The following is a 26,338-nucleotide window of genomic DNA, read 5'->3' on the forward strand; positions in this document are numbered from 1 at the left end:
TCCATTACGAAAGACTTGGCCGAGACGTCATGTCGTGTCGCGTCACGTCATTTCGTATATGCAGGATATTAATATATGCGGTAGCAATCGATCGTATGATTTTCATAGCAGTCACGGTCGACTCAACGCGATACTTTTCTTTTTTTTCTCTTCTCTTTTCTTCTTTTCTTTTTTTTTTTTTTTTTTGGAAAAGAAAATGATCAGTTTCCGTCGAGCGTTATGGGATTAAGGTTACTCTTGAGAAGAAGCTATACATCGCAACAAGAAAACCTATATCGCAAAAGGTTTCACTGGTTAACGGATTACGTGGCAATGTGTACAATTTAAATTGTATATTATATATACGGAATTAATACGACAAATACGATAAAAAATTAACGAACATATCAACATCCATTTCTTTTTATGTTATGTTAATTATGCGGTTTCTCAAAATTTGAGGAAGGAAGCATCCTACCGTACATCTCACTCCTAAACATATAACCAATTATGGCAGGTGTGATTTTATTAATTGTATCTTCTTATTTTATAATACGTATCAGGTTTGTTCCTGAACAATTTCACTTGTAATAAAGATAAAAAATAACGATTTGAAGTAATAAATTATCTTCACTGTTTTCCTATTTTTATTGTAAAAATAACATAGACAAAGTAACCCTACTTCGCGTTAGTATCAAACAAATTGTTATCAACTAATTTCCCATTTTTGTTTCAGCTCTTTCAAATAAAATAACGCAGATTTTAATGTGAATTGAAATTTGAAATATTGTATTTTGCATATATATATATAATATAATATATAAACAATATACCTAACTACTTCTTTAATTGGCTGATGCATTTCCATTGTATCAACTATTATGCTACAATATAAAGTAGCACTTGTTCTCAGAACAACCTTAACCTTGGGAGGTTTAACGTTAATTACTCTATAAAATCCGTTGCTACCATACAATCGGAAATTACTTGAAGTATTATTCCAAATATAAAAATATTAAATATTATTTGAAGAAACATCTGTACAAAAATAATTTATCAAATAAAATAAAAAATTATTACATTTGCTAGATAGACATCCAAAAATTGTTCCAAGAAAAATAATTTTCTTTTCGTTTCCAATCATTTTCTCTTATTCAAATAAACTAACAGATAATTATCTCAAAATAATATCAATTTACACAAGATAATATGTTATTTAGATAAACATTTTTCAAATATTTTATATAGGCAATCACCAACCCTGATACGTACGTACATATATATGTATATTGAGAAAATCTACATTTTCTGAGTAGCGATAGGGCATATTGAAAAGCAATTGTAACGAGTCTTTTGACAAATATTCCTTTGTATGTAACGAAGAAATAAAGGTTCGAGTAAATATCGGATCTTTTATATAACACGTGTCAAATTAAAGATTCGTACGAAGGTTAATTATATTTATTTAAAATACTTTGATTAAATAACTTATATTATAATATTTATTTGATTCGGTTTTTGGTACGGTACATGTTCAATCTTATATTTAATTTTATTTAACCAAAAATAATAAATACCGCAGAAAGTGAATTATATCTTTATGATATATTAATCCTATATGTACTAATCTTGGAACTTTTATATTTCAATCTCGCTCTCATTTTAGCAAATGTAAAATTGAAATGAGAAACGCACAAGGATTCTCTTTATAATAACATTTCGTTCAAACTCCAAATATCTTTAGCGTCAGAAAAGTATTATTGGATTGGAAATGACCAAAAGGGAGCAGCAGGATTAAAATAGTTTCATAATTACACAGGTTTTTATTTCGTCTTCTTTTATCAATCCTGATTATTATATATAAGGTTCTTCACTTTGACCAGTAGAATATATGCATAACTTTCTCTAACGGTAAATACATAGGCTAAACTAAAAATCTTTATTGGATAATAAATTCGCTAATTCTAAGAATCTTTATCAGATTTCAGTCCGGAATATCTACATTGCATTCATGGGTCATCTTTTCGAAGCAAAGTTCTTTTTCCTTTTTCATCTTTTTCCCTGTCTTTACAAGATCCGTTGGCTCTTCGTGCGAGAATCAACATAAAACCACTTAGATGGCTAATCATAAAGCAACACAATGTATTTCTTGCCTTCCTTTTTCCCCTTTTCTACCGGTGCGTGTGCGTCAAACGTGAACGGCGCGACACTCATAAACAGTAAGCATTGAATATGCATGTTGCGGCACGTGGACAAATACCTATTACCCTTGACTTTCACCAGTGTATCTTCTCTGTCGGAATCAGAGGCGACTGCACTTGCCACTTGTCGTAGCATGTGTGTACATATCTCCTGAATCTGATGCACCTGTAGATCGGCCGTTTGTCGTTTCATTATTTCAGTCGTTTGCTCGTAACGAAAGATAATTGCGAAACGGCGCGGCAAGCCGATCTCATCCGAGCTCGGTCGAAGGTTACCGAGCGTCGTGGCTACATAAATACAGCGAGTGACGGTTAGCGACCATTCGAAGAGCGACCGAGGTTAAAGTAATTTCAGTCCAGTGCAGCCGTTCAGCTAGTTTTCACTGTGAAACGTACATTCGAATTATAAAAAGTGATACGCAGCGCGTCAATCACGCGACCGAGAAAACGTTTTCTCTTGGTAAAACCGATTGAAGAGGAACGCGTATCGGAAGAGATTCGTTTCGAGTTTGAGAGTAAGCCCAAAGAGAAATCAAACATGTATACCAACCCGTTTAACCGCAAACACAGTACTATACGACAGATGTTGGACAAGTTACTCGATCCGACGAAAAGATCCATCAGAAGATCGGAAAGTGTGTCGAGTTCCGACAGTGGCAGTTCCAAGGGTAGCAATAGTTCCCTGACCAGATGCACGCACAACCACAGAGGGGTTTTACACTGGGGCAGGAAGTGAACCACCGAGGAAGATAACCAGTGAAATGCTGTGATTCTCTTCTTTCTCTCCGTTTTTGCTTTTTTGTTTCATCCTCTTTGCGTATCCTCGCGGGAAAGCAAGCCGATAAGAGAAGTCATTAACAGTGCAAGAGATTTCGATCGAGTTTGCTAGCAGTATCAGCAAAGTATGCCGTGGAAAATACCATTGCACGGCATAGAAGGCCGACTTGCTACGACCCCGTCGCCGCGGAGATAACGCGTTTTGAATCAACGCGGGAAGTTGTGACGCGACTTGGTGAAAATACGAAGCCATATATCCACCAGCCTGACCAGGTGTTATTACACCGCGTCGCGCCTAGCCGCGCCGTAGCGTCGTCAAGATCGATCGTGGCTATTTGCTCGGATCGATGATCAAAGGATATCGTACGAGTCACGGCTACTCGAATGTACGGTAAATATCACAACTGCGATATAAACGTCATTTTTGTTTAGAAGAAATCTAAATGATATTCACTACGATCAAAATATATGGAGTTGATCACTGAATATTGTCAAATCCATTCAAATGTTACCGAATATCGTATCGAAATACATATAACAACCATATATCGAACTGTAAATTCAGCTTGGATATACGCACGCATACAAGCGCTATATTTATTGCATATCACATTATTTATTTTGTAGACGAAATTTAATTATACATATACACGTCTATAGCATTGTTAAGACCACCATGTGCCATAATCGTTAAAATTTGCGAACGCTTTTCAGTTGGCTCTTAGTTTTATATTACTAGTCAAAAGTCAGTATTAGTCGCTGAATCTGTACATGAAAAATATGTACATGTTACATGAATCTGTAAATCGACGATAGTATGTTATTTCTAATTTATTTGCTTCGCATGATATTCGAACCAAATAAAAGATATTTATTGAAAAATTAGTTGTTTCGTCCTTCCTCAACTCTTTTCTCATTCTTTTGCATTAGATAACATCCCTCTCATTCTTCTACATTTTAATATAAAATTTTTCACACGATATATGTACTCACATTACAGTCAATAATTGTATGTTAAACCGTTGAAGAAATATTTTCCATCCATAAATTTAATATTTTATCCATTACTATGTTACAAGTTAAACTATTTGAGAAAGCATTTTCTTTTCTTCAAACTTTCGCAAATTACATATTATTCGAAACGTATGAAGACCATACGGAAAATCATGATAACTACATACATATTTGTTAATTTCTTGATTGTAATGTCACTTTGTAGCTATACAAAGAAATATTGAAATATATCTCAATATAGAATAGATAAAAATAGGAAGAGTCTTTTAAGTCCAATCGAAAGAATTTTTAAATAGAAATTTTAGAAATAAACGATATTTTAATATCTTCTTTTTCGTATTCTGGTAACAAAATAACTTGACAACGTATTGAAATTTCAAAACTGCTATCCTACAACATATAAAAGATGGAAAATGTAACTATGTATCATCCTCCTCTATCCCCATATACACTGGCGTTGATAAGCGTACATGTATCTGAACATTTTGATTGACTTGCAATAGCAGTAAGTAAATTTTACCAAATTTGGTAAGTATGCAAATCAAAGAGGAATTAATAACAAAGAGTTAATATCTTTTTATGAAATTACCAGGAACTATAATACTGAATTATATATTAAAAAATCAATATATCAATATACACACACACACACACACACACACACACACACACACACACATATATATATTACTATTTACTATATAGGTATTTATATAGAAAATTATGGATAAATTAACTTTTATAAGGTAATATCCAATAATAAAATTGGTATGTATGTATCTATGTATTCTGTAATCATCAAACTTCATAGCATAGATCTACACTCTGTTACTTAACAAACACTTTATTTTGAAATCCTTTAATTTTTGACACGGAAGACAGATTAAAAGGGTCCCCTATACTTCTGTTTCCACTGTGATGAGTGGAAAGACGTAAGGCAACAATTTGGTACATATTCCTTTTCCTTATCTTTCATACGATAAATTTTACACAATAAAAGTTGAAATAGCCACTACTAAACTAATAGTTTCTTTTCTATAAAAAAATCTCGCGCTGTATCGATTAATGTATTAAAAGATACATGATTCCTTTTAAAAGAGCAAAGTTCATCCTCACATAACTCACGCCCACATACAGAATAACTAACATCACAATATGCCTGCCATCCATTCATTCAACTTCTATCTGAAACATTTTTCGCTGCGGGTAATAATAGTAACGTAAACCGATATCTCAATATCAGGTGAGATACTTGGTATGTACGTGCGCGCGTGTGTCTACGTTATATTGTATATGTACATATAAATTGCGTAAATATAATAGTCAAAACTGAAGTCACTTATTATTAATAAAAATCTTATGGTCAGATACATCTTTCGATCATATTGAATTACACCGTTGATTGTAAATTTCCAAGGAAAATTCAGTTGAATGTAACAAATATGCTCGATTAAATGATTTTATGTGAAGAGGCGTATACGTTGAGTCAATTAAACAGCTATAGTTATAAGCTAGTGCTCTGGAAACATACGCAATAATAGTAATAATAATAATTCAATGCTGAAATATTTACATATTACGTTATTGGCTTAATTGGAATTCAAACCGTTACAGACGATTGAGAGACGTTGGTGAGGTCAATAAGATTTATTGTCAATAGTTACCTACAAGTGTGCTTTTGCAACAGCAAGCAATTTTTATTCAAATGATAATTTGATAATTGTCAACTGCAGTGTTGTAAATTCTTTTGTTGTTTTTATCATGGATTATCATGGATTACACTTGCTTACATCAGTCTTACTACATAAAATATTATTTCGAAATAAAATATTATCTTTCTCGAGTTTGTAAATATGCGTGTACGGTAGAATAAATATCACTGTGTTCCTCTTTAATTTAAATGTGATATGTGAATGGGATTTGATAATATAATGTTGAAAATAGCGATTCTGTTATGGTATACAGGTTGCAATTATTTTTGTGGTCACCTATACCTAATCACCAATACATCTTTTAATAAATTTTAATAAACATTTCTCCTCCAGGCCTCCAAACAGACCTCCTTCCCTATCGTTAATCATTTTGTCAATGAAGATAATACAAGATAATGAGAAAGGAAGAATTTACGCAATTACACATTTTTATAGGCTTAATTAGAGAAATGAATTTTAAACAGAAATTCACTACTAATCGTAAATGTTACAGTATAACAGTAAATTCATTTCTACACATATTTTTGCACATTATGTACATTTTTGTAACTTTGAATTTTCTACAAATACATAAACATTTCCAATCTAATTATAAGGTAGCTATTAAATTAAAAATTTTAATTTCGTTGTATTAAATTTTGATTCGGAATAAATTCATGGTACATTGGCAAAAAATACAGCGAAATATGTAATCTAAAATTCTTATTACATTTATGCATGCATAATACATATTCATACGTAGCAGTCTCCATATATTATACCACCTACCGTTGGACATAGAGATAGAAATCATTTTAATATAAACAGAAAATTCTGCTTAAATATTAGAAAAATTGTATCGGTCCTACCTAAGAAGGTGTTACGAAATATTGGAGAACGAAATTTCATGGTACGTACGAAGGAGATTTTTTGATAAAACATGGTATTGATCCAACACACGTGTGTAAAGGTTCACTTTCCCGGCACATTATAGCGTGTACGAACGCAGTTCGATCAATCTTGCTACGAGAACGTTCTGGATATCTTTTAACCGGACATTATAATCACGACTTATTAAGTTTAAATACATATCGCAATTTCCACTAGAAGAAAAAAGAAGAGAAAGAAATACTTTTATACAAGATAATTAGATTGCGATTGTTTATTGGAAACGTTTCTGGGAAATTCCAATTACGCAAAAATGTATAAAATTATAATTATCGAAATATAGAAATTTCGAGATATTTAGATTACAAGAATGCTCGAGTACGGAACGGTCGACTTTAAGAAAATAGTATCATAGGCTGTATAATTATCTCATGTTAGATAACGCTATTTAAAAAGTAGCGATTTCATTTGGGACTTGTATAAATATCCGTGTATTGTAAAATGGGAGCGCAACGTAATTTAAAGAAAATAAAACTAAATCGCTTATCGTTTAAAAATGACCATGGATCATCTCATACTAGACTTTGATACATCTGTCGCTATGTCATATTTTAATACTGCTGTAATATTAATTCTTCTTCTACATGTATAAATAGGTCTTGTTTAAGTTTTTGCAGATATCTCGGAAACCAAGACGGATTGAACGACGGTAACATGCATAGGGAAAAGTTGTCCAGAATGATGACCTTCGCAATGTATTTCAAGATCATCAAAATCGGTGAGGTGCAGCTGATTCCGAATAATTGACGAATAAACTTACCATGTATTTAGTGAAAGGAGGTACGTTCAATCGAAGGTTAGTGATTTTTTAATTTCATGGGCTTTGCCTTAAGGGGAATAACATAAATTACTTTTACTCATATGTAGCTCAAAGTTTACATATTATATCCTATTATAAGTATTATAGGATAATCGAATTTTGATTTGAAATTGATGAATTATTATTTTCGCATAGAAAAGTATCTTTTATCTGGAACTACTTTACAAACATAGCTAAAAATTGAATAATTGCACAAAAAATAGCAATCTGTTTCAGTTATCTGTGCGATTCTCTTTCTCTCTCTCTCTCTCTCTCTCTCTCTCTCTCTCTCTTCAATATGTTCACAGGTAACCCTTTTATAACACGAAAATTTAGTTGAAAATATCATGTTGTATCAAAGGAATGTTGTGCCTTTAAAATACTGTTGTACGAGAAGAGACTACTTCCTCTCAGATTTCGTTAGATGTATCAATCAATATCAATGTCCAGGATGTATGAAAAATAATTGTGACGATTATCAAAGCGAGATTGTACACTGTCTCGGTAGAGATTTGTTCCAAAAAGTTGCAGCAAATTATGTATTGGCATGCTGGTCGGCTTTTGACGGCATCGTGGCCAAAATCGACACACACCGCATTCGTCACACTGCCACATTTGTTTGGCACCGCCAACCAAGAATGGCAACCAAGGTGGCATTGCCGCCTGGCAAATGCCGACGCAATGGGGACTCAGCTTAACGGAGATGTCAACTTCGTACTAGTGCGTATACGATTATTATCGTGTATGGCGCACAAAAATATTTTAATTTTAAGTAATTAACGCATATCGCGCACATACACTAATAACATGCTATATAGTTACTATGTAATTATATGTACTCTACTATGTAGTAACATATAGAAAACTTTTGTGTATCAGATCTCATAGATCTACAATCCTTTTCTGGCATTATAAATAAACTAGAAGATTTTGTAAATTTGGTGTAATTTTGTTCCATGTTTTTTATATGTTAAAGTAATTCGATATCAAACAATATTGTCCAAGTTAACGTTTTTGTCATAACCATAACATTTCAAATTTATTTTCAGTACGGTTAATTACATTATTCATTGTTGTGATTCAACATCATTCCATTTTGTAAAATTACAGTGATTTTTCGTTCCGTCTATTTCTTAAACTTTCCTTTATCTGTCAATGTAAATGAAGGTAAAAAACATAATTTGTATAAATATAAATTATCTCATAATTTCACTCTTTAGCTGTCCAAATGGATTATCCGTTTGTATTATAGTTAATTAGTTTAGGTAATAATCAGGGTGCTAAAGTATCATGCTTTTCATCTTTTTCACTTTGCACGTCTATTTACGAGTATCTGCGTGCATGTAAACGTGAAAATCGACACGGTGGATTTTTCATTGAGATACGTATCAGTAATTATCACAAGAGAAAACGTCGCTGTCAGTGTTACTCCGTTTGTTATCTGGGTATGGTCCCATCCTGGCGTCCTGTCATTCGAAAATATCTCGAATTTACATTCGTGAAAATGTACGGCGCTCTCTCGTTCGGACACAAAAGCCTTTCAAATATTTCTGGTAGCCCATGCTCGGTTTTATTTCCGACTGGTTCCAGCATGTTGTTCCACAGTAAATTCGCCCCTAAAACCAAACGGCGAACAAATGTCACTCGCATTATTAAAACACTGGAATATCCGTAATCGTAGAACAATTGCACGCGTTATGAAATGAAGCTGTTATTGAATTAAATTTCTGTCAAGTCCTCGATTGATTTTTATTAAAATGTTTGTGACGATTCAAATGTATCATTGTATATTTTTGTATAGTTTACAAATAATGTAATATAATACAACATAATATCATGCAAAAATGAGAAAATGCATCGAATACCTTGATAATGTTAAAAGAAGGTATTCAAGTGTCGATTTAATCAGTCGGAGCATGATTCTGAACAATCTTTTGCTATACATGTAACTGATGCGAACGCCGTTCGGCTCTGGTTTCCCAGAGATATTTACATACAAACAACTGTCATTACCGCTACAGTGAATCTAGAATTGTGGCGTAGCCGAATACGATGACTTAACTCTAACTCGAAATCTATGTAACCAGTCTAACTAAATAGGATATTCCACGGATGCTTTGGATGGATGCGCATCTGCACGGAAATATAACGTGCATCAATATTTTCCCAAAATCGATAAGAGCACTACCAATAAGAACCTAAACTAAACTGATACAAGAATATAATATGTATTATAGATATAAGAAAAATAACAGTTATTACGACCGTTGTTATGTCCACAACAATTATAATATTCTTTCGGTTCTCATGACTGTTTCATGAACCAAGACCGATTACGATTTCATAATTGCTTTTAATCCCGTGTAAAACATCCAAACGTAAAAAATGCAAAGGAAAGCTTGCTATATAAGCTTAAAATTTATGTTAACGATAAGTCTCTATCGCTGCCATATATACATATATATAAAAAGATTGATGCTGTATATAGAATAAAAGGAATATTTCTTGCCAAACATTTCTACTTTATATTAGAGATATCGAATTTTTCGTAAATTAATTTTTTTTACGTTTATTACGTAAACTTTTAATAATTGTTTACATATTACTAATAGTAATACAAAGAAAGCTGTATCGGAGCATTCCCCCCCCCCCCTATAACCATTTACTTTATATCATTTATTGCGTTTAAATTAACAATCTTTTTATGTACATTATCCGATTTACAATTAATTGCGTGGATGAGATTGTTGCAAAATCATGACCAACTTCATGTTACATATACATGTACAGCAAGCGAGAAACAGACACCAGATGCGCTGCCTCGTTGTCAGACCATCCATGACTTCTGATTAACTTATCTTATAAAAAGACTGACTAGTACTTGACTTTGGTATGGTCGTTGTTAACCGATTTGTACTTTCGTTTAGGATGAATGACGTAAAGTGCAGAGAACACAACACAATCGCCGTGTAGGCTTCCAAGATGTAATTTATTCAATTACTTTTTCGGCATAAAATTGAGATACAGATAGCTGAACGTTGAATGGTTACAATGTACGAGCGTTTATTGTCACTACATAACCCATAATTAAATTCATTTATGGTATTGAATTTTTGCAAATCTTTAATCAAACATTTGTAAATGAAAATAAATTCCAGTTACAAATAATACAAAACCTATACCAAAGGGCGCTTATTCACTTAGCATATACTAGATTTTATTATAGAATAGAATTAAATATTTGTAGAATTTATTATATAGATATAGAAGAGAGACATAATAAGTATAGTTTGTTCATTGTCCGATTTTAATAGATTAGATAGATAGATAGAGAAAAAAGTTTCAAATAATTGTGAATCAATGATTATTATGATATATATTTTTGATGAATAACCCTTAGGTCCAAGTTTCCCTTTCTTATGAAATAAACAACAATCAGAAACTTTTGAGCGATATTGTAACGTATTTACGAAGTAGGACGTTACTTTGGAAATCTCGTTATCTGACACTATATTACAAAACTAGATTAAGGCCGGAAACTTTGAACAACTTACCGTGAGTCTATTAAAATAGAAATTTTATTTCATTATAAATGTTCGTAATTGTATTATTTGTTATCTATATTCCTACCTAATGCATGTCCCTTTTGACTGAAGTGAAAGCAATCGTACGTCACCAGACTAGGGTCAATCGGTGGTGCTCCCTTTGGGTTTGCGTTCGGAGCATTAAATAATTTAATGAACGGTTGCAATACCACCGTAAAATTCGGAGACGTGTCGTATCTAAAATAAAAAAAGTTGGGCATTATTCGAATTGTTTCCAATAAATATTTATCTGAGATAATTATCCGAATAAATTCGTAAACTCGAATATTCTATCAGTCGTATAATTTAATTATTCGTTATTCGATGAAAATTATTCTTTTTATTTATTCTAGTAATTCATTATCATTTGTTTATTATATATTCATTCGAATACTTTATTCAAATATTAATTCTAAAATTATTTGAATAATATTACAAATAATTGTCTTCGCTAAATTTTATACTGGAGTCTTTATATAAATACATTCGGTTATGCGTGTTACGGATAAAGTTCGTAAAGTACGTGTATACAAACAAAGTCGATTTTGCCCGGGCAATGTCAGCATTTCACGCCACAGAGCTACGCTGCTGCTGCACTACCTCTACATTGTCGTTGCGCTGTCCAGCAAAATCCGAAGAAATAGTTGAATAGCGAACATGGCCCGCTGTAATCTGAGCAAAATTGCCATTGGCCACCATTAGGTGGACAATGTCGGTAGCTACTATTTCTTTGCGAAGTTTGCTAGGTTTGAAATAGGCTTGAAATGGGCTTTGTGCTTAATAATAAATCCACGTGGGCAGCACAGCGCCAAGTTGTTTCTGTTTTATTAAACGTAAACGCCTTACTACCGCGGTTTATTATATTAGAAAAACGTTAATTTGTGTTTTCATTTCAAAATACTGTTCTCATTTTCGAATGCAAGCTTGATATCTCGTAGGGAGATTGAGTTTATCACTTTCCGGATTTTATGTTTATCTTGCTTTAATTCAATGAATGTACCGTTAATCCTTTCTATTAGTTCTTGCCGCAAATTGACTCTCGTACGATGCACAATCGCTTTCACTATTCCTCACAGATCTGAAAGTCTAACAGTGATTTAAGATCTAGCGAACTCGCGGGCCAAACAATCTCTCCTCCCCGACCAATCCATCTTCCATGATAAGGTAAATGAATAATATTTCAAATATTCTTAAACAAAGTTTCATATGCTATGCAAGTTTCCTATTAATTCTATCATTATAAGCAGTTATAAGAAATATTTACTGATTGCTCAATTACAAGCGTACCTTCCTGAATATATTAAAGCTTCGACGGCTTGCTGATAAAGATGCGACATTTTCGAAGCCGCAATGTCCGGTCGATTACCTCTGTGCATGCAAGCACAGTAAAGTGGATGTAATATATGGCACATGGTACTTTGTGGTAACCTAATAGAAACTGTAACATCTATAAGTTAAAGTATTTTAATTAGTGAAATATTTAAAACGACATCTATACGAGATATGTACATACATGTTAGCGACAACGCATTTTCTTAATGATATTACGGCAGATAGCCCGCCGCTATTTATGACTGGGCCTGAGTAAGGATCTTGGCAGAATGAATCTTGAGTGAATGTTCAGAAAGTGGATAACTGGCTGCTCGATGTCGCCGAGCAATGAAGTGTCGATATGAATATGACTGTTTAGAGGATGTATGTGATGAGTTTGCGGATGGCAAGCGATCCGATGTCGCATTGCCAAAGAATAGAGATTTTGTCTAGAGGAGGAACGGATTGATGCTCTTTCTTAGACTTAGCGGACTAAGAGGGACCGCATGACATTTATCCAGTATACCATAAAAAGATCTAATATATATATATATATATATATATATATATATATATACTTGGTGACACGCGGAAGTATTTGAATACTTACTGTAGAAATCTTTATACGTACATCATGTGTGTTATATAAAACATATTAAAATTTTAATGATACCGTGATGAAATACGAGAAGTTACGAGATATTTGCTGTATGTATGTATGTACTTGATAAATAATTAGTATACAATATGAACAGCCATCTTCAATATACACCAAGCCAAGCTATGTTGTGCTACGTTAAGCTAACGTTAAGTGACCATTTGAGATTTGTCTACGCAAGTCATACGCTGACTGTTTATAATAGTCCACTTTAGAATAAGGGTAAGGTAAAATGTAATCATGAATTCACAAAGAACAAATAAGCGCGCTGATTATCGCTTATTAACCGATGACTATCAATGTTTACAGTCCCGGTACAAAAACTTACCGTTTGCCCGCTCGATCTTTAACCTTTCGAGTATTTTTATGACCCTGTTAGGCATACCTTTGCAATTTTGCTTATTCTCTTAGTTACAGTTTACAATTTTCTCGCAAAAAAAAAAAAAAAAAAAAAAGGAAAACATCCGGTGATTTGATTTATCGTGTTGGAAATAATAGTATATAGCTATTTTCCTAGTGGTCCGTACCTTCAAATCTTCAATTTACAAGCAAGTAGCTGTTGATAGTATACACATGTCTGATTAACGATTACCAGTGCATATTTAGATGGTTCAGGTTCTTTGTGTGCAGTTCTCTTAAAATAGATGTATTGCATAATCCAACTGCTAGATTGTATGGGTGGCTTTCTTTTACTCGCTGTTTTTATTTCTCGGCGGAGCATGTGGCAATGCTAGATTGAAATGATTTCGATTTTCGAGAATTTTCGACAAGTTAGTCGTCTACCTGAATACATATCCAAGTATTTTACCATGTTCGTTTGTGATATAATTTTATCGTTTAGCAATATAGCAGGAGTTGATTGTTTCTTCAATGCAAATGTGATGTGTTTGGATTTATTTGTTTTCTTTGATTTTAATATTACACTTTTTAAACGAAATTTGAAGTATGCGTAATGTTTGTTGTAAAACTTTTTTTCGTTTTCATTTTTTGCTATTTATAGCAATATCATCCGCAAAAGTTGATAAAAGTTGATAATGTATCTGGTGACGTTGGTTACATACCTGCTGTGTGAAGATTGTACAGCACATATTTACATATGTACAAGCTATGAAAGCAAGAAGTAGGGAACAGCAAGAGGTGACATCTTGATAACGAAACCACTTCTAGATAGACATATAATTTAAATTTCCATACGGCAAACTTCGATAATGATCGGTAGCTTGCAGCAAAATCCCGCTTAGCTGAACGTATAGCCACAACCAATTTAATAAAGGGACAAGGCATCGTCGAGTAGCATCAAAGGTACTGCTCGGAGTGTCGCCTCTTGCTGTGTCTTATTGCTTATTCCTTGCTGTAATCGTACCGTGTTGTGTCTCGTATCGGAACAAATAATATACATATACATAAATCCACCTTCAACCGTGTATGGACGTTTCGATGAAACTCATCTTTCCTTCATTGATGTTTCACTTGCACAAATATTATCCGATTCACTTCACACTTCACACATTATGCACTACGTCATAAAATTAAAGAATCACTGAATTTTGATAAAAAAAATTGTCGATATGTATTTGAACTGATGTAACTTTATGAAAACGAAGAGATCGTATAGTTTATTTCATTTTCAAGGCTAAATGGTGAAATCTGTACTCTCACGTTCTTGAACTTCACTTTTTTGAAGATTGTTGCAAAACAGCATGGGAAATTCAAGTCGCTTTTGCTCTTTCCAAATTTTACGAATTCAAGCGACTCTACGTGATTTGAACAATTCTTTTTTAGCAATTCGTTTTAAGGACACATGAGACACAAGATCGACCGTGCAACGTGCAACTTCTTCGTGGTATACCTTGGGATGTTCTAATGTTAGCGGCACACTTTTCGTTTAAAGTGCTATAAATCGTTTAAAAAAGATTGTACAATAATTTATTAGAGGTTGTTGTAGAGATCGTTGCATCGAGAGGGACTTCTCTTTACAAGGTCACCTTAAAACGCTGCTATTTCATGACGAAAGGGCTCGTAAGTTCAAGCAATTGTACGTATTATAAAAGCTCTATTTTTATCATTTTTTTAATAATATAGGATTTAAAAATTTCCTTATACTTTAGAATATTTATATATAATATTTATATATAATGTAGAATATTTATTTCAAATTATAATTTTGAATTAAATTAATGTGATTTTATGACATTCCCTATTTATATATTCACCATTTTTATAGTTGTGTTGTATCCTGATCCTTGTAATAAATTATATTAGACGAAGATTCCATTTGAAACGTTCAAACCATTCTTTTTCAGAATTATTGTAAACATTACCTATGACTGGCACAAGATTGACTAATGTACGAGGTAGAACAATTTTCAAGAAGTCCAACGTCCTTCGCAGATGAAGAGCGTAGCGAAGAGGTGAAAATTGTACACGATTGAAACATTCCGCAGAGCAAATATCGTTTGCGCCGAAGAAGATTGTAATCAGCTATAACACAGAAATATTCAAACTTGTTATTTTAAAAGCAAACGTATCAAGTAAAGTTTATTTCGTTCTGCATACATATATTTCCTACTTATCACTGTAGTAAGCACTGCAAAATATCTGATATACTTTCGTCTATTCAAGGTTATGTGTTAACCTTTTAAGAATGCGATTGATTCATGCAAGTTGTCAAGTATAGCACTATAAATTTCGCATCTTAATTGTAGTAATAGCTCACCCAATTGATTAATATTTATTTTCTATAAAATGTTGAAAGTATGTACGTATGTCTTTTTTCTTTTTTTTTTTCTTTTTTAGTTGACACCAGAAACGCAAAAATAATTAATTTTTAAATCGTTCATTTGGAATTTTTCGTCATGTTTCATTAAATTATTAAGAGGTAAAGCTTTGGATTAGGTTCTTTTACTACTACCTGTCACGTGAATATTATGTAATATTTCACATACCTTCCACTGCTTCTTTATGTTTATTCTTCGATCCCTTTTGATCCTCTGAACAAGAATCCGAGCTTGTTGTAGCGCATCTTCCGTAGCAGCGACAGGAAAGGCTATATTTAGTTTCGCCTTCGTTGAGATAAATTCACCTGTGCCCGTTGAATATCCTATTAAATTGGGATTGAACACCTAATACAATAATACAGAACAATTATATGCAATGATACAGTACATAGTAATTGTCGATTTTGTAAGGAATTTTTGCAAATAGCAGTTTCTCGACACATTAGTCGACCCGCCACGATATCGACAATGAGAAGAGGGTCGCGGCGCAAAGGGAGCGGACCGTTTCCGCGGTGCGGTGTTGCGCCAGAGCCTGGAATTATTAGTATTTGGAATACTTTGGAATAATCCAGAATCCAGAAAATTCCCGAAGATTCGTAAATCGTTCACGTATAAATAGGGCGCGATCAAGCGTCGGGCAACGCCATGCACCGCAATGTGCCGACGATCGGTACATTCATTAGATATTTAATTTCTAATATAAATTCTAACCATGTGTTAATGATATTTATTAATGCTACCGTACTATTCATTGAAATTACGATAATACCACAGTGTAGTAAGGATACAGAGAATCATAGATATCTTTATTAAATTCATACGCACTAAGAAGAAAATTTTTCTTGAAAAGTGAGTTTATAAAAGCAGCCAAAGATCGAAACATAAATATATTCCTAAGGTATTCGAAACAATATCTATACCAATAATTATATCAGAGTTTCATTATCTTTAAATCAGAATAAATGTCTACTGTACAACAATAACAATGCGTGAGCATGCATCGTGAAAAACACGCGTACATTGCGTTTCCCTTCCATTTGCTAAATTGGATTCAAGGAGAACGTAAATTTAATGTGTTTAATACCTTTAGCAAATTAGGAACGGTTAAGAATCGTCTCCAATCACCTTGACCACCCACACACCAGCTAACTCCACGTGCTTCTATAAATGTTCCTACCGCAAACTCTTCTAGAGCTCCGCTTCCTGCGACCAACGAATCGCCCAGTCCACCGACTACATCTATATCACCAGGTCGTAAACGATGCACACTGTCTGGGGGCGATAATGATCTAAGGTAAAAGAATAGGGAATAAGAAGGATAATTGAAAATTATTGCTACTATTGTTACGCATAACGATTACTATACATACTATGTACTATGTGCATTTGTAAGTCGCAACAAAATATCTTATATACTTAAATATTATAGTCTTGCCTCGAAATAAGTAACACGCTCGTCATTGACCAGCTGTTTATTACGAGTCAGGCAGGCAAGAGAGAAAGAAAAACGAAGTCTCCAGAGTGTCGAGATAGCGGCAAATCATAAAGTGATCGGCCGGGCAGTCTTCTATTTTAAACGACGTTTCTGTTTACTCGATCGTAAAAATTTGTGGTCCCTCGCTTTTACGGACCTCTTACTCGTTCTCGGATATCTCACTTTCTCTCGGCGACTTCAAATAAAGAAGAGGAAACAGATAGTTGCTTATTTCGAGTCAGGAACTAGTTGTTTACTTCGGGGCAAAAACTATGTACCGATATTATTTAAATAATGATAAACCAGACTGATACCTAAGCTGTTGAGGATTAAGAAAATATTTTTGTATTACGAACTCATTGGACTTCATTTATTGCAACATTATTTGATGTGTTTTACTAAAGATTTATCGAAATTTATCTATTAAAAATTATTTTTTACTAACGAAACAAATTTTCGTAGCAAATTTTTCAAAGTTTTGGCCTTCTGTTTTGAAAATTATAGGAGATAAATAGATTGTTAAATAAATAAGTAAATAAATAAAGGTAAAAATCTAAAGATTTCGAAATAGGAACTATATTTAAATATCGTTGTAATTTAAATAAAATACAAACTCGTATATCATTGATTTCCATTGATTAATTAATTCTCGAATTAATTCTTACTTACTATTACAATACTTGATACGATAGTAAGTAACGAAACTGAAGAAATATACTAGTAAACTTTAATTGCTTTTATATACTTTTGCTTTTAATATTTTTTGTTTCTCTTCTTTCTTTAATTAATGACGTATATTACACATACATATGTACGTGATTATACATTATACATACATATAAATAAGCGATCCATAATAATTGTGATAGCACTGATGCGATAAGATGCTACATTAACATTATATTATATTATAGTATATAGTGCGTTATGCTGTACTATGATAAGGCATGTTTCGGTGAAGGATCTTAATTAAAAAGGTGTTGATCGAACATACCTCCCAAATTGTACATTACACGGAAATGGCACATGATCAGGAACACGAGGTTGACTTCTTACGCCACCATATATCACAGGATACACAATTCCATTTTTGTCGACATCATCCTAAGAAGATAATCTTTTTTATATTTAATTATTTATTCTATGTCCAGAACATCTATCTGTACTTTTCCTTATTATTTGAATGTAATTACTTTCAATAAAATGTGTCTATACTTATGCATTACACATACACGTATGTATAATATACATTCGTTATACAGCATATCCGGTGACAGGTGTCAGGAAATTTAAGGAGTGATTCTTGCAGTCGAAATAAGACGAATGTCAAGAGTAAAAAAAAATTACATCCTCGGCTTTGTTTTTGTAGTTATTAATAATTAAACATTAGCTGAAATATCTTGAGTGTGCGAGCAAACCTCCTTACACGAACTGCCCACATTGTATCGTTCAATTTGACGATCCCTATGCACCCCGTTGCTTAAGCTGTCTTACTTTCGTTCGTCGGATAGAAGGTCTGCTCGCGTGCAGGGGTATTTTGGCCTGTTTCTTTTTGGCTATATTTCCTGACACCTGTCACCGAACACCTATTTATACATATAAATATATATAACATTTTTCTCTATTAAATTTACAAGTTTTCTTTCGCTATAATATTTTATATAATTAATCGCAATTAATTACAATTCATTATTAGACCTGGGCACAGCCAGAAATTCATATGGTTTAATGATCGATCCAACATGTGAATTTGCTTGTGCCTAGTAGTAGTTGTGAATTAAATTATAATTGATCAAATAAAGTTAGAGTTAGTTACCCGTTACATATTACGTATACATATTATGTTACATATTAGGTTTCCCTATAACGATAACGCGAGAGATACGTATAGCAGTATAACGGAAAATAACATGCATCTTATTTTATTTTTAAAGAATAAAAGCGAATACCTCCTCGAATTACTTTACCCTTTATAATCTATAAAACGAATTGAAAACCGACCGAGAATATAACAGATAGAATCTATAGAATGAATAGAAAACGAATAGAAAATAATGAACGATCAAGGAAAGATAATGCCTCTGTTGCTAGTGATAAAAGTGACTATTTGGAGATTACAGACGAAAAACATAATAAATCATATTTCTTATTTTTTGACAGGAGAAACAACTGTTCTCAAGGGTTCGATATATTCGATATATACTTGGTTTGGCAGTTTCATCCTCTTTAAAATATTGCTTGTCTTAATAATTATATCTTGAACGTTCATAAAACTTGGTCAAATCATCATAGTTATTGTTAGAAGACTTACATCCTTGGACCTGACAAGTTTGTTTTCGTTTCCACCTACGTCGTATTCAAATACTCCCGTTTAATTTTAAAGACACATTTTAAAATGCAGAAATAAAAGAAAACTGTACTTATCACGTTTCCTTCGCGAGATTTTCATTCTATATCATTTCAAATATGTAATTACCTAAATGTTTCTGATTTAAATTAACAACATCTCGAATGACTCTACCGTATACGTATACCGATAATTTATTTCCAACGAGCATCTTATAGAAGATAGAAAATTTTCAATTAATAGCAAAGAAGAAATTTACGTGCGCGCGTTTGTCACACTACTACTTACGGTTAGCGAATTTTTTATTTTCGTTCTTATTCTAGCGCGAGTACTTCAGCGAGGCATAAAAGTTCCGATGCGTACCATTTTGCCAGCATTTGCGGTATCATGTTCGATGTAAACATGGCACCATCAGTTTCGATAGAATTTCATCCTATACCAACCGTCATTTTAGTGGCAACGGGTTTACCACATATAAAATACAATGCACGTCGCGGCGGTTGCTTTCCTTCATTTGCATTCTATCGCATCGTGGCTTAAATACAGGTCGCAAATAATTTACGGACGCCCGTGCCCGTGCATGAAAATGGACTGACTGAACATGAGACCGAACAAACACGGGGAATCCGGTCTAGTTTGTTCTTTCAAAGAAAAGTACTGGCCTTTCACTAAATTACTCGGCATGCAAAGCACTCTTTCGTTTCTTTGGTTGTCTAGTCGTTCTTCCGGTTTAACGTAACATGTACATAGGTTGCAATGTCGCGCTAACATGCAACATTCTGGTCCGGAAACAATGAAACCTATCAAAATTCGGCAGTAACATGGTTGATAATCAAGTTGATATCATTCAGTTAAGTCAACCGATATTTTATAGAATAAATAATACTATTTGTATTAACCGAACATTGATCGATCAATGGATTAGACGAATGAACGTGACACGAATCTATGGAGCGAGTGGACTTATTGTTAGTATAGTAGCTGCTGAATGTGGTTGCGAGGAGAAAAATAGTTTGCGGAAGTAAATAATTGTAATTAATTGTAATTTTGGTTTGTGAAAGTAAATATTGTATTGCACAAAAGATTGTATTGGTTCGATCTAATTATCATCTATATTTATTTCATTATACTGCTACAATTCGAAATCTATTTCAACTTTCCAAGTATCTACGATCTACAATATTTGTATAAACAAAAAAAAAAAAAAGAAGGAAAAAAGAAAAAATGCATGTGTATATTTTTTAAAATTATGTGTAGTCTGTAAATTTCTGCACTTTTGTGCATTTATTGGAAATTTGGAGACTATTTAGAAGCGTATAAATGTACCGAATGCATGTAATATCCAAAAATATGTTCCTATCGGAAATATGACTACCACCTATGGCGTTAGGCATTCGAAGTCCAATCATTACATATTGCTATCTAAATATTAATTGATCGACGCCTTTCAGTCAGTTCCCAGTGCCAATTAATTCTTTTACATAACAGTAACAAATTTGATAATGAAATAGACAAGTTGTACGAGTCAAGTTTATAAATTACCAGCTGATTGTTCTATTCGATATCAAGTCCAAAAATTGAGCAATTAAAATTTATAACCTATAACTTGTCATTCGTTATTAATATACCATTATCATGAACAGCTGATAAAGCGCAAGAGGACCCGGGTATCCCATCATTTATAATGTGAGAGCGTAATTGATGTTTATTAATTACAAAAAAAAAAAAACCCGTAAAGACACGATATTTCTAAAATTTTGTAATTAAAATTAATTTAAAAAAATTAATTTTGTAGGAGGAGGATTATTCAAGTGGTTTAGTGGGCCTTAGCCAAAGGACTTACCCTTCCTGATTGAAGCATGTTTCGCAACAGGTTCACGAAAGAACCCGCGACTGCTGGCAATAGTATTAAGATCAACGGCGGATACTTGGTTTCCATTCTCATGATGCAGCGCACGAGAATCAAAGGATTTGTTAAAAATTTCGTGCTATCTTTTCAATGCTTTCCTTTTAAGGTTTCAAGGTTTATAGTAGCTCGAGAGATTTATTTCAACGAATGAAACTTTCTCTTCTTTCTTCGTATCGATGTCGTTACCGTTGCCGAAACCTTGAACTCGAGCTTCCTTCAAGCATGTCCTGGTTATTTCGCGTGACATACGGTCTTCGAAGAAAACTGCAAATTGCATTATTATATGCTGGAATTTTATATACAACAGATGAGGGAAAGTATTTCAACGAAATGAAATTTTACAAGTTCCAAGCCATCTGATTATCCTTCTTGACAAAAAAAGCAAAGTAAAATAAAATTGATACTTATAATCTATAATTTGTAGTTTATCGATTCACTAACATTATTAGTTAATAAATTATCGTGCAAGAATCAAACTAAGATCAAAGTACTTAAACTATCAAACTGAAAATTAATCAAATTATGCAAACCTTTCGTGCTTGTTAACTTTTCTTTTGTTAAACTTTGCAAATAACAAACAATCTACATAAAATTTCGTGTCTTATAAATTGTTTATTAATCGAATTTGCGAGTTGATTAAACGGAGCTAATAACAGTTTGGCATGCGTGACGCGTAAAACTTTCTATTATTCCTGAACTATTCCTAAACGAACAATCGTGAAATTCGATGAATCGCGCTGACCCTCGAATAATGGAATAGAACAGCAAACATTCAAACGATATTACATAACGTATATAAAGATATAACGAGAATTATAGAAGACGACGTTTTTTGCCAACATTTAACATGCTTTACGATACCGTACGAGTACGAAGTGTTGTTTGTTTTTATGGATAAATATATAGAACTTGGTCATTTTACACATTCGCTGTCGCATCTTAAAGTATACTTAGTTGCTAAAACCTTATTGGTAATTTGGTGAAAAACTATTAACTTCTATATCAAATACTGAAGTAGCTGCTACAGTAAACTAACTATAAATGCTTTCTTAAACTGCTACCACTTATACAAGCTTAAAGTCAAGTACTTTTTCAAATTACTGTATCAAATTATAAATTCAGTCGAAAGTTCTTTCGACAACCTGATCTCTATGGAATTTTATCGGATAATTTTTTAACAAGAATGGATAAGATAATCCGTTGTTTCCATATGGCACGATATGTCACGAAGCGAGACAATCAGTCGCCTTAATCGAAGGAAAAAATTGTTTATATGTTTGGAAATATTAACTTTTTCCATCCATCTTTGTTAGGATCTTTTGGCATCATTCGGCGAGTGCTATCTAATCTAAAAGTTACAAACCTTTATTCTGTCACCTTGTACCGTTGTATCAGCAATAATTGCTCGAAATGTTTTTTCGCATAAATGAACGAGATGAATACGATATAAAAATTCGACACGTCCATGATTTATCACATACGCGATATTTTTAAAGTAATCTTGTTGCACAGTGATGTTATTGTGAAAAAAGTGTACAGTAGTTATAAATAGTGTCTAAAATGGGCATTAATATTTGTAATATTTTGATGAATGCACACTCAAACACGACATTAGTGGACATTCGAGACAAAATAATTAAACGATTACTAGATTCCGAGTTCCTGATTATTAATTTTATAAAACATTATGCTCTGTCCTAATGAAAGATTAAAAATGAAGTATTTACATGGAGAAACTACAAAGTTTATATTTAAAAAACAAATGACAAAAAAGATACATTTGTGTAGGTCCATGGTAAATTCCAATTTTCTTGCTTATCATAATTGTATCATAATGCATTAGCATATTATCTAATGCAGTTTAATATGTTTCCTTTTTAGTTTCCTTTTAGTTTTTGCATAAACGTTACTTCTTAACGATAGAAATTCTCAATTTCAAATTTATTCGATTCAATTATATACATACATACGTACGTATATGTATATGTATGATATTCATAATATGTATATAAAGTTCATGTTTTTCATTTAAAAAAAGAACTAATATGTATATACAACATAAGCAATAATACTTTAAAGCCGGAAGTAAGATTTACTTGTAAGAGATATGAATTTAAAGTTAAATATCGCTTTTATAAAACAATTTTGTATTATTTGTTGAAATATTATGAGAAAAGAATTTATGTATGTACTAAATTTAAGATTGTAAAGCCATTACTGTCGATAAATGTTATTTTTAGTATACATATTACTTTATAGGAAAAGTTAAAATAGGACAAACCGTGCAAATCCCGATAAGAAAACATTCCACACCCGTACCTAAACTAGCGTACATAAATTCTACAAACGGTGACTTACACATCAATGAAAAATGTAACTTCTCCGTGTATCAATATCTTGCAGTCGTTTCAACCAAAACTAGGCCCGACGTTGCTTCATTTTAATTTACACCCGAGCTTTCAAGAGAAATTCATTCGTGATTCCTTAAGCTTCTTTACACTGTTTTCACATCAATGTTCTTTTAATTATAATACTATACTATACTGTACTACTACAATAATAATAATAATAATAATAATAATAATAATATATATATATAATACCATCGGTTTTAACGCAATGATTGATCATTTTCACTTCTTCTTCACTGAATTTTAATCGCGCACTTTCTCACTGTTTTTAATTTTCTTTATACGAATTATAATGTTGCCTGCATTAAAAAATTGCAAAGAATATATCACAAAAATATAGAGGGAAAAAATAATCTTCGTTATTTCCACTACAAGCAAGAGATCGTATACGACATGAACGAAGTCAGTGGAAGAAACGTACATATGTACTACGTATATTCGTCGTCGGTAACCCCTCTACTTTTCAACTAAGCGAAACACCTGCGTTCTTTTGTATTCTTACACGGTAGTAATCGTACGTGAGTACGAGAGCTATGTATCCATTTATCGCGTATCCTCGTGTCGTATCGACAACGCGTATCAATTTGACTGGCAAAAATGCATACCCGTTTTTGACGTACGTCTCTCGAATCGTGTCACCATTGCGTATCAATTTACTATTAATTTATAACTTTTTAAACTATCAATTTATAATTTTTAAACTATTAATTTATAACATTTAAACCATCCATTTATAACGTTTAAATTATTAATTTACAACATTTAAACTATTAATTTTCAACATTTAAACTTCTAATTTGTAACATTTGATCCATTTATTTACATTTAAACTAACCATTTATAATATTTAAACTATTAATTTACAACATTTACAATATGAATTTACAACATTTAAACTATTAATTTGTAGCAATTTACTATTAATTTGTAACATTTAAACTATTAATTTACAACATTTAAAGTAGTAATTTGTAACAATTCACCATTAATTTATAACTTTTGAACTATTAATTTAAAACATTTGAGACATTAATTTATAACTTTTAAAAACCACTTCTTATGGTATCAGCAAACCTTTTCTGTTTGATCGACCGTCGGCAGCTCGCTAAGTGTATGCCAATAAATATATACGGAACACATGACACGCGCGCGAGCTCATTTCCGTTTCAATTACCGTACCGTGAAGATCAAAGAAATGAACTTTTATGAATTCTATTACCAGTTTGTAACATTTGCGCTATTAGTTTATAACACTTAAACTGTTAATTTACAATATTTAAACTATTAATTTGCAGTAATTTAGTATTAATTTGTGAATTAACGCCCGAATTCACGGTTTGCTTCGTAGGGCGGAGCTGGGTCACTTTAGACTGTTCGACATGACCCGCAATTTTTCAACTTTGACCTCAATTTATAGCAAAATTACCAAAGCTATATGATTCCTGTTGGTTTCAATGAATTCCGTGGACTTCAACTAATACATTGATATACAATAGTTTGTCAATATCAGTTTGCATATATCTATAAATGTTAAGTAAAGCTGACGGGACCAGCTTTGGCCCTAATTTTGTACTCTTTTCGATTTTTCTCAAAAAGTAGAGGACTGACGCGAATTCTGACCATGGCACGTAATTCTGTGAACATTTTTCTATAAGAAACGTTCATAGCGCGAATCAAAAAATTTTTCAATTTCGTACAGGAAAAAGGAATAGTCGTGCATGTTCGTCGGAGAACAACGGCGCGCGTAAGGAACATGCACGAGGAAAATAGTGTTAGGTTACGTTAAATTTTTAAAATGGACTGACAAAAGGCCGGTATGTATGCTACTTTCAAAAATCATAGGTGTCTTATTGTTCAGGGGAAACATAGTAAATTAAAGCCAGACACTGTTTTTTTTTTTTTTTTTATAATAATGCTAAAAAGGGGGTTGATCTATCCGATTCTGATCATCTGTGTCACCCTATTATAGTTGTTTGCGCAGAACCATAAAATCGTATAAAAAAAATTGTAATAGAATTAATATGCGGGACTTGCCTCGTAAATGCGTCGTATGTACGTAGAAAATGGAGTACTAATAGTATTAAAATTTAAAATTTCGTGAAGAAATTATTTATCATCTTTTAAATATAGGGAATCCCCACAGGGAAGGAATGCCAAGTGAGAATGAAGTACTGGCAAAAAAAAAAACGTTCACATTTTCTTCAGTCGTACCAAGGGCCCGCGAGCAAAACGAAACGGCGGTGTAAAGAATGTTATAACGCATTTCTAGAATAAAAGGTAGAGGGTATGCCGCGAAAAGAACCAAAAAAAAAAAAGTAACAACATATTGTGATCGTTCTAAGGGCCAGCCGGCACTCTGTCCAACATGTTTTAAAAAATTACATGAGAAAGGAAATAATTATGTTAAGTTTATAATATTGGATTTTTATGTTTTTACTATTGTATGTCTGCTTATAAT

At 32.6% G+C, this 26,338-nt stretch overlaps 1 protein-coding gene and 1 long non-coding RNA gene across 4 annotated transcripts; one reads left to right on the top strand and one right to left on the bottom strand.

Moving 5' to 3' along the window:
• The first annotated feature begins 2,052 nt into the window (after window positions 1-2,052).
• LOC138183250 (uncharacterized) lies at window positions 2,053-7,466 on the top strand. Of its 2 annotated transcripts, none has more exons than XR_011174024.1 (2): window positions 2,053-3,348; window positions 7,207-7,466. It is a non-coding gene; the product is annotated as an uncharacterized LOC138183250 (long non-coding RNA). The 2 variants fall into 2 exon arrangements; XR_011174023.1 differs by having other exon boundaries at window positions 7,219-7,466.
• A 1,039-nt stretch (window positions 7,467-8,505) lies between these two features.
• Window positions 8,506-24,358, bottom strand: LOC138183237 (phospholipase B1, membrane-associated). 2 transcript variants are annotated; one of them, XM_069119909.1, is made up of 10 exons: window positions 24,073-24,358; window positions 23,828-23,968; window positions 21,404-21,733; window positions 18,208-18,317; window positions 16,824-17,028; window positions 15,908-16,084; window positions 15,284-15,443; window positions 12,281-12,440; window positions 11,040-11,191; window positions 8,506-9,025 (listed from the first exon to the last, which is right to left on the bottom strand). In XM_069119909.1, exons 3-10 carry the CDS (start codon window positions 21,503-21,505, stop codon window positions 8,847-8,849), a joined length of 1,245 nt encoding a protein of 414 aa, XP_068976010.1. In that variant the 5' UTR covers window positions 21,506-21,733; window positions 23,828-23,968; window positions 24,073-24,358; the 3' UTR covers window positions 8,506-8,846. The 2 variants fall into 2 exon arrangements, with proteins under 2 accessions (XP_068976010.1, XP_068976017.1); XM_069119916.1 differs by lacking the exon at window positions 8,506-9,025 and adding an exon at window positions 10,749-10,970.
• Window positions 24,359-26,338: the final 1,980 nt, after the last annotated feature.

Source organism: Bombus flavifrons, chromosome 1 (assembly GCF_040668555.2).
Source record: "Bombus flavifrons isolate JBK064 chromosome 1, iyBomFlav1_principal, whole genome shotgun sequence".
In the NCBI taxonomy this organism is placed as follows: Eukaryota; Metazoa; Arthropoda; class Insecta; order Hymenoptera; family Apidae; genus Bombus; species Bombus flavifrons.

Coding starts and splice junctions, on each gene's coding strand:
- LOC138183237 (XM_069119909.1), bottom strand. CDS start 21,505: ATGAGAATGGAAACCAAGTATCCGCCGTTGATCTTAATACTATTGCCA. Junction 12,441..15,283: donor CAATCTTGTGCCAGTCATAG/GTAATGTTTACA, acceptor TTTAACTTATAG/ATGTTACAGTTTCTATTAGG. Junction 11,192..12,280: donor GCTTTAATATATTCAGGAAG/GTACGCTTGTAA, acceptor TTTTTATTTTAG/ATACGACACGTCTCCGAATT.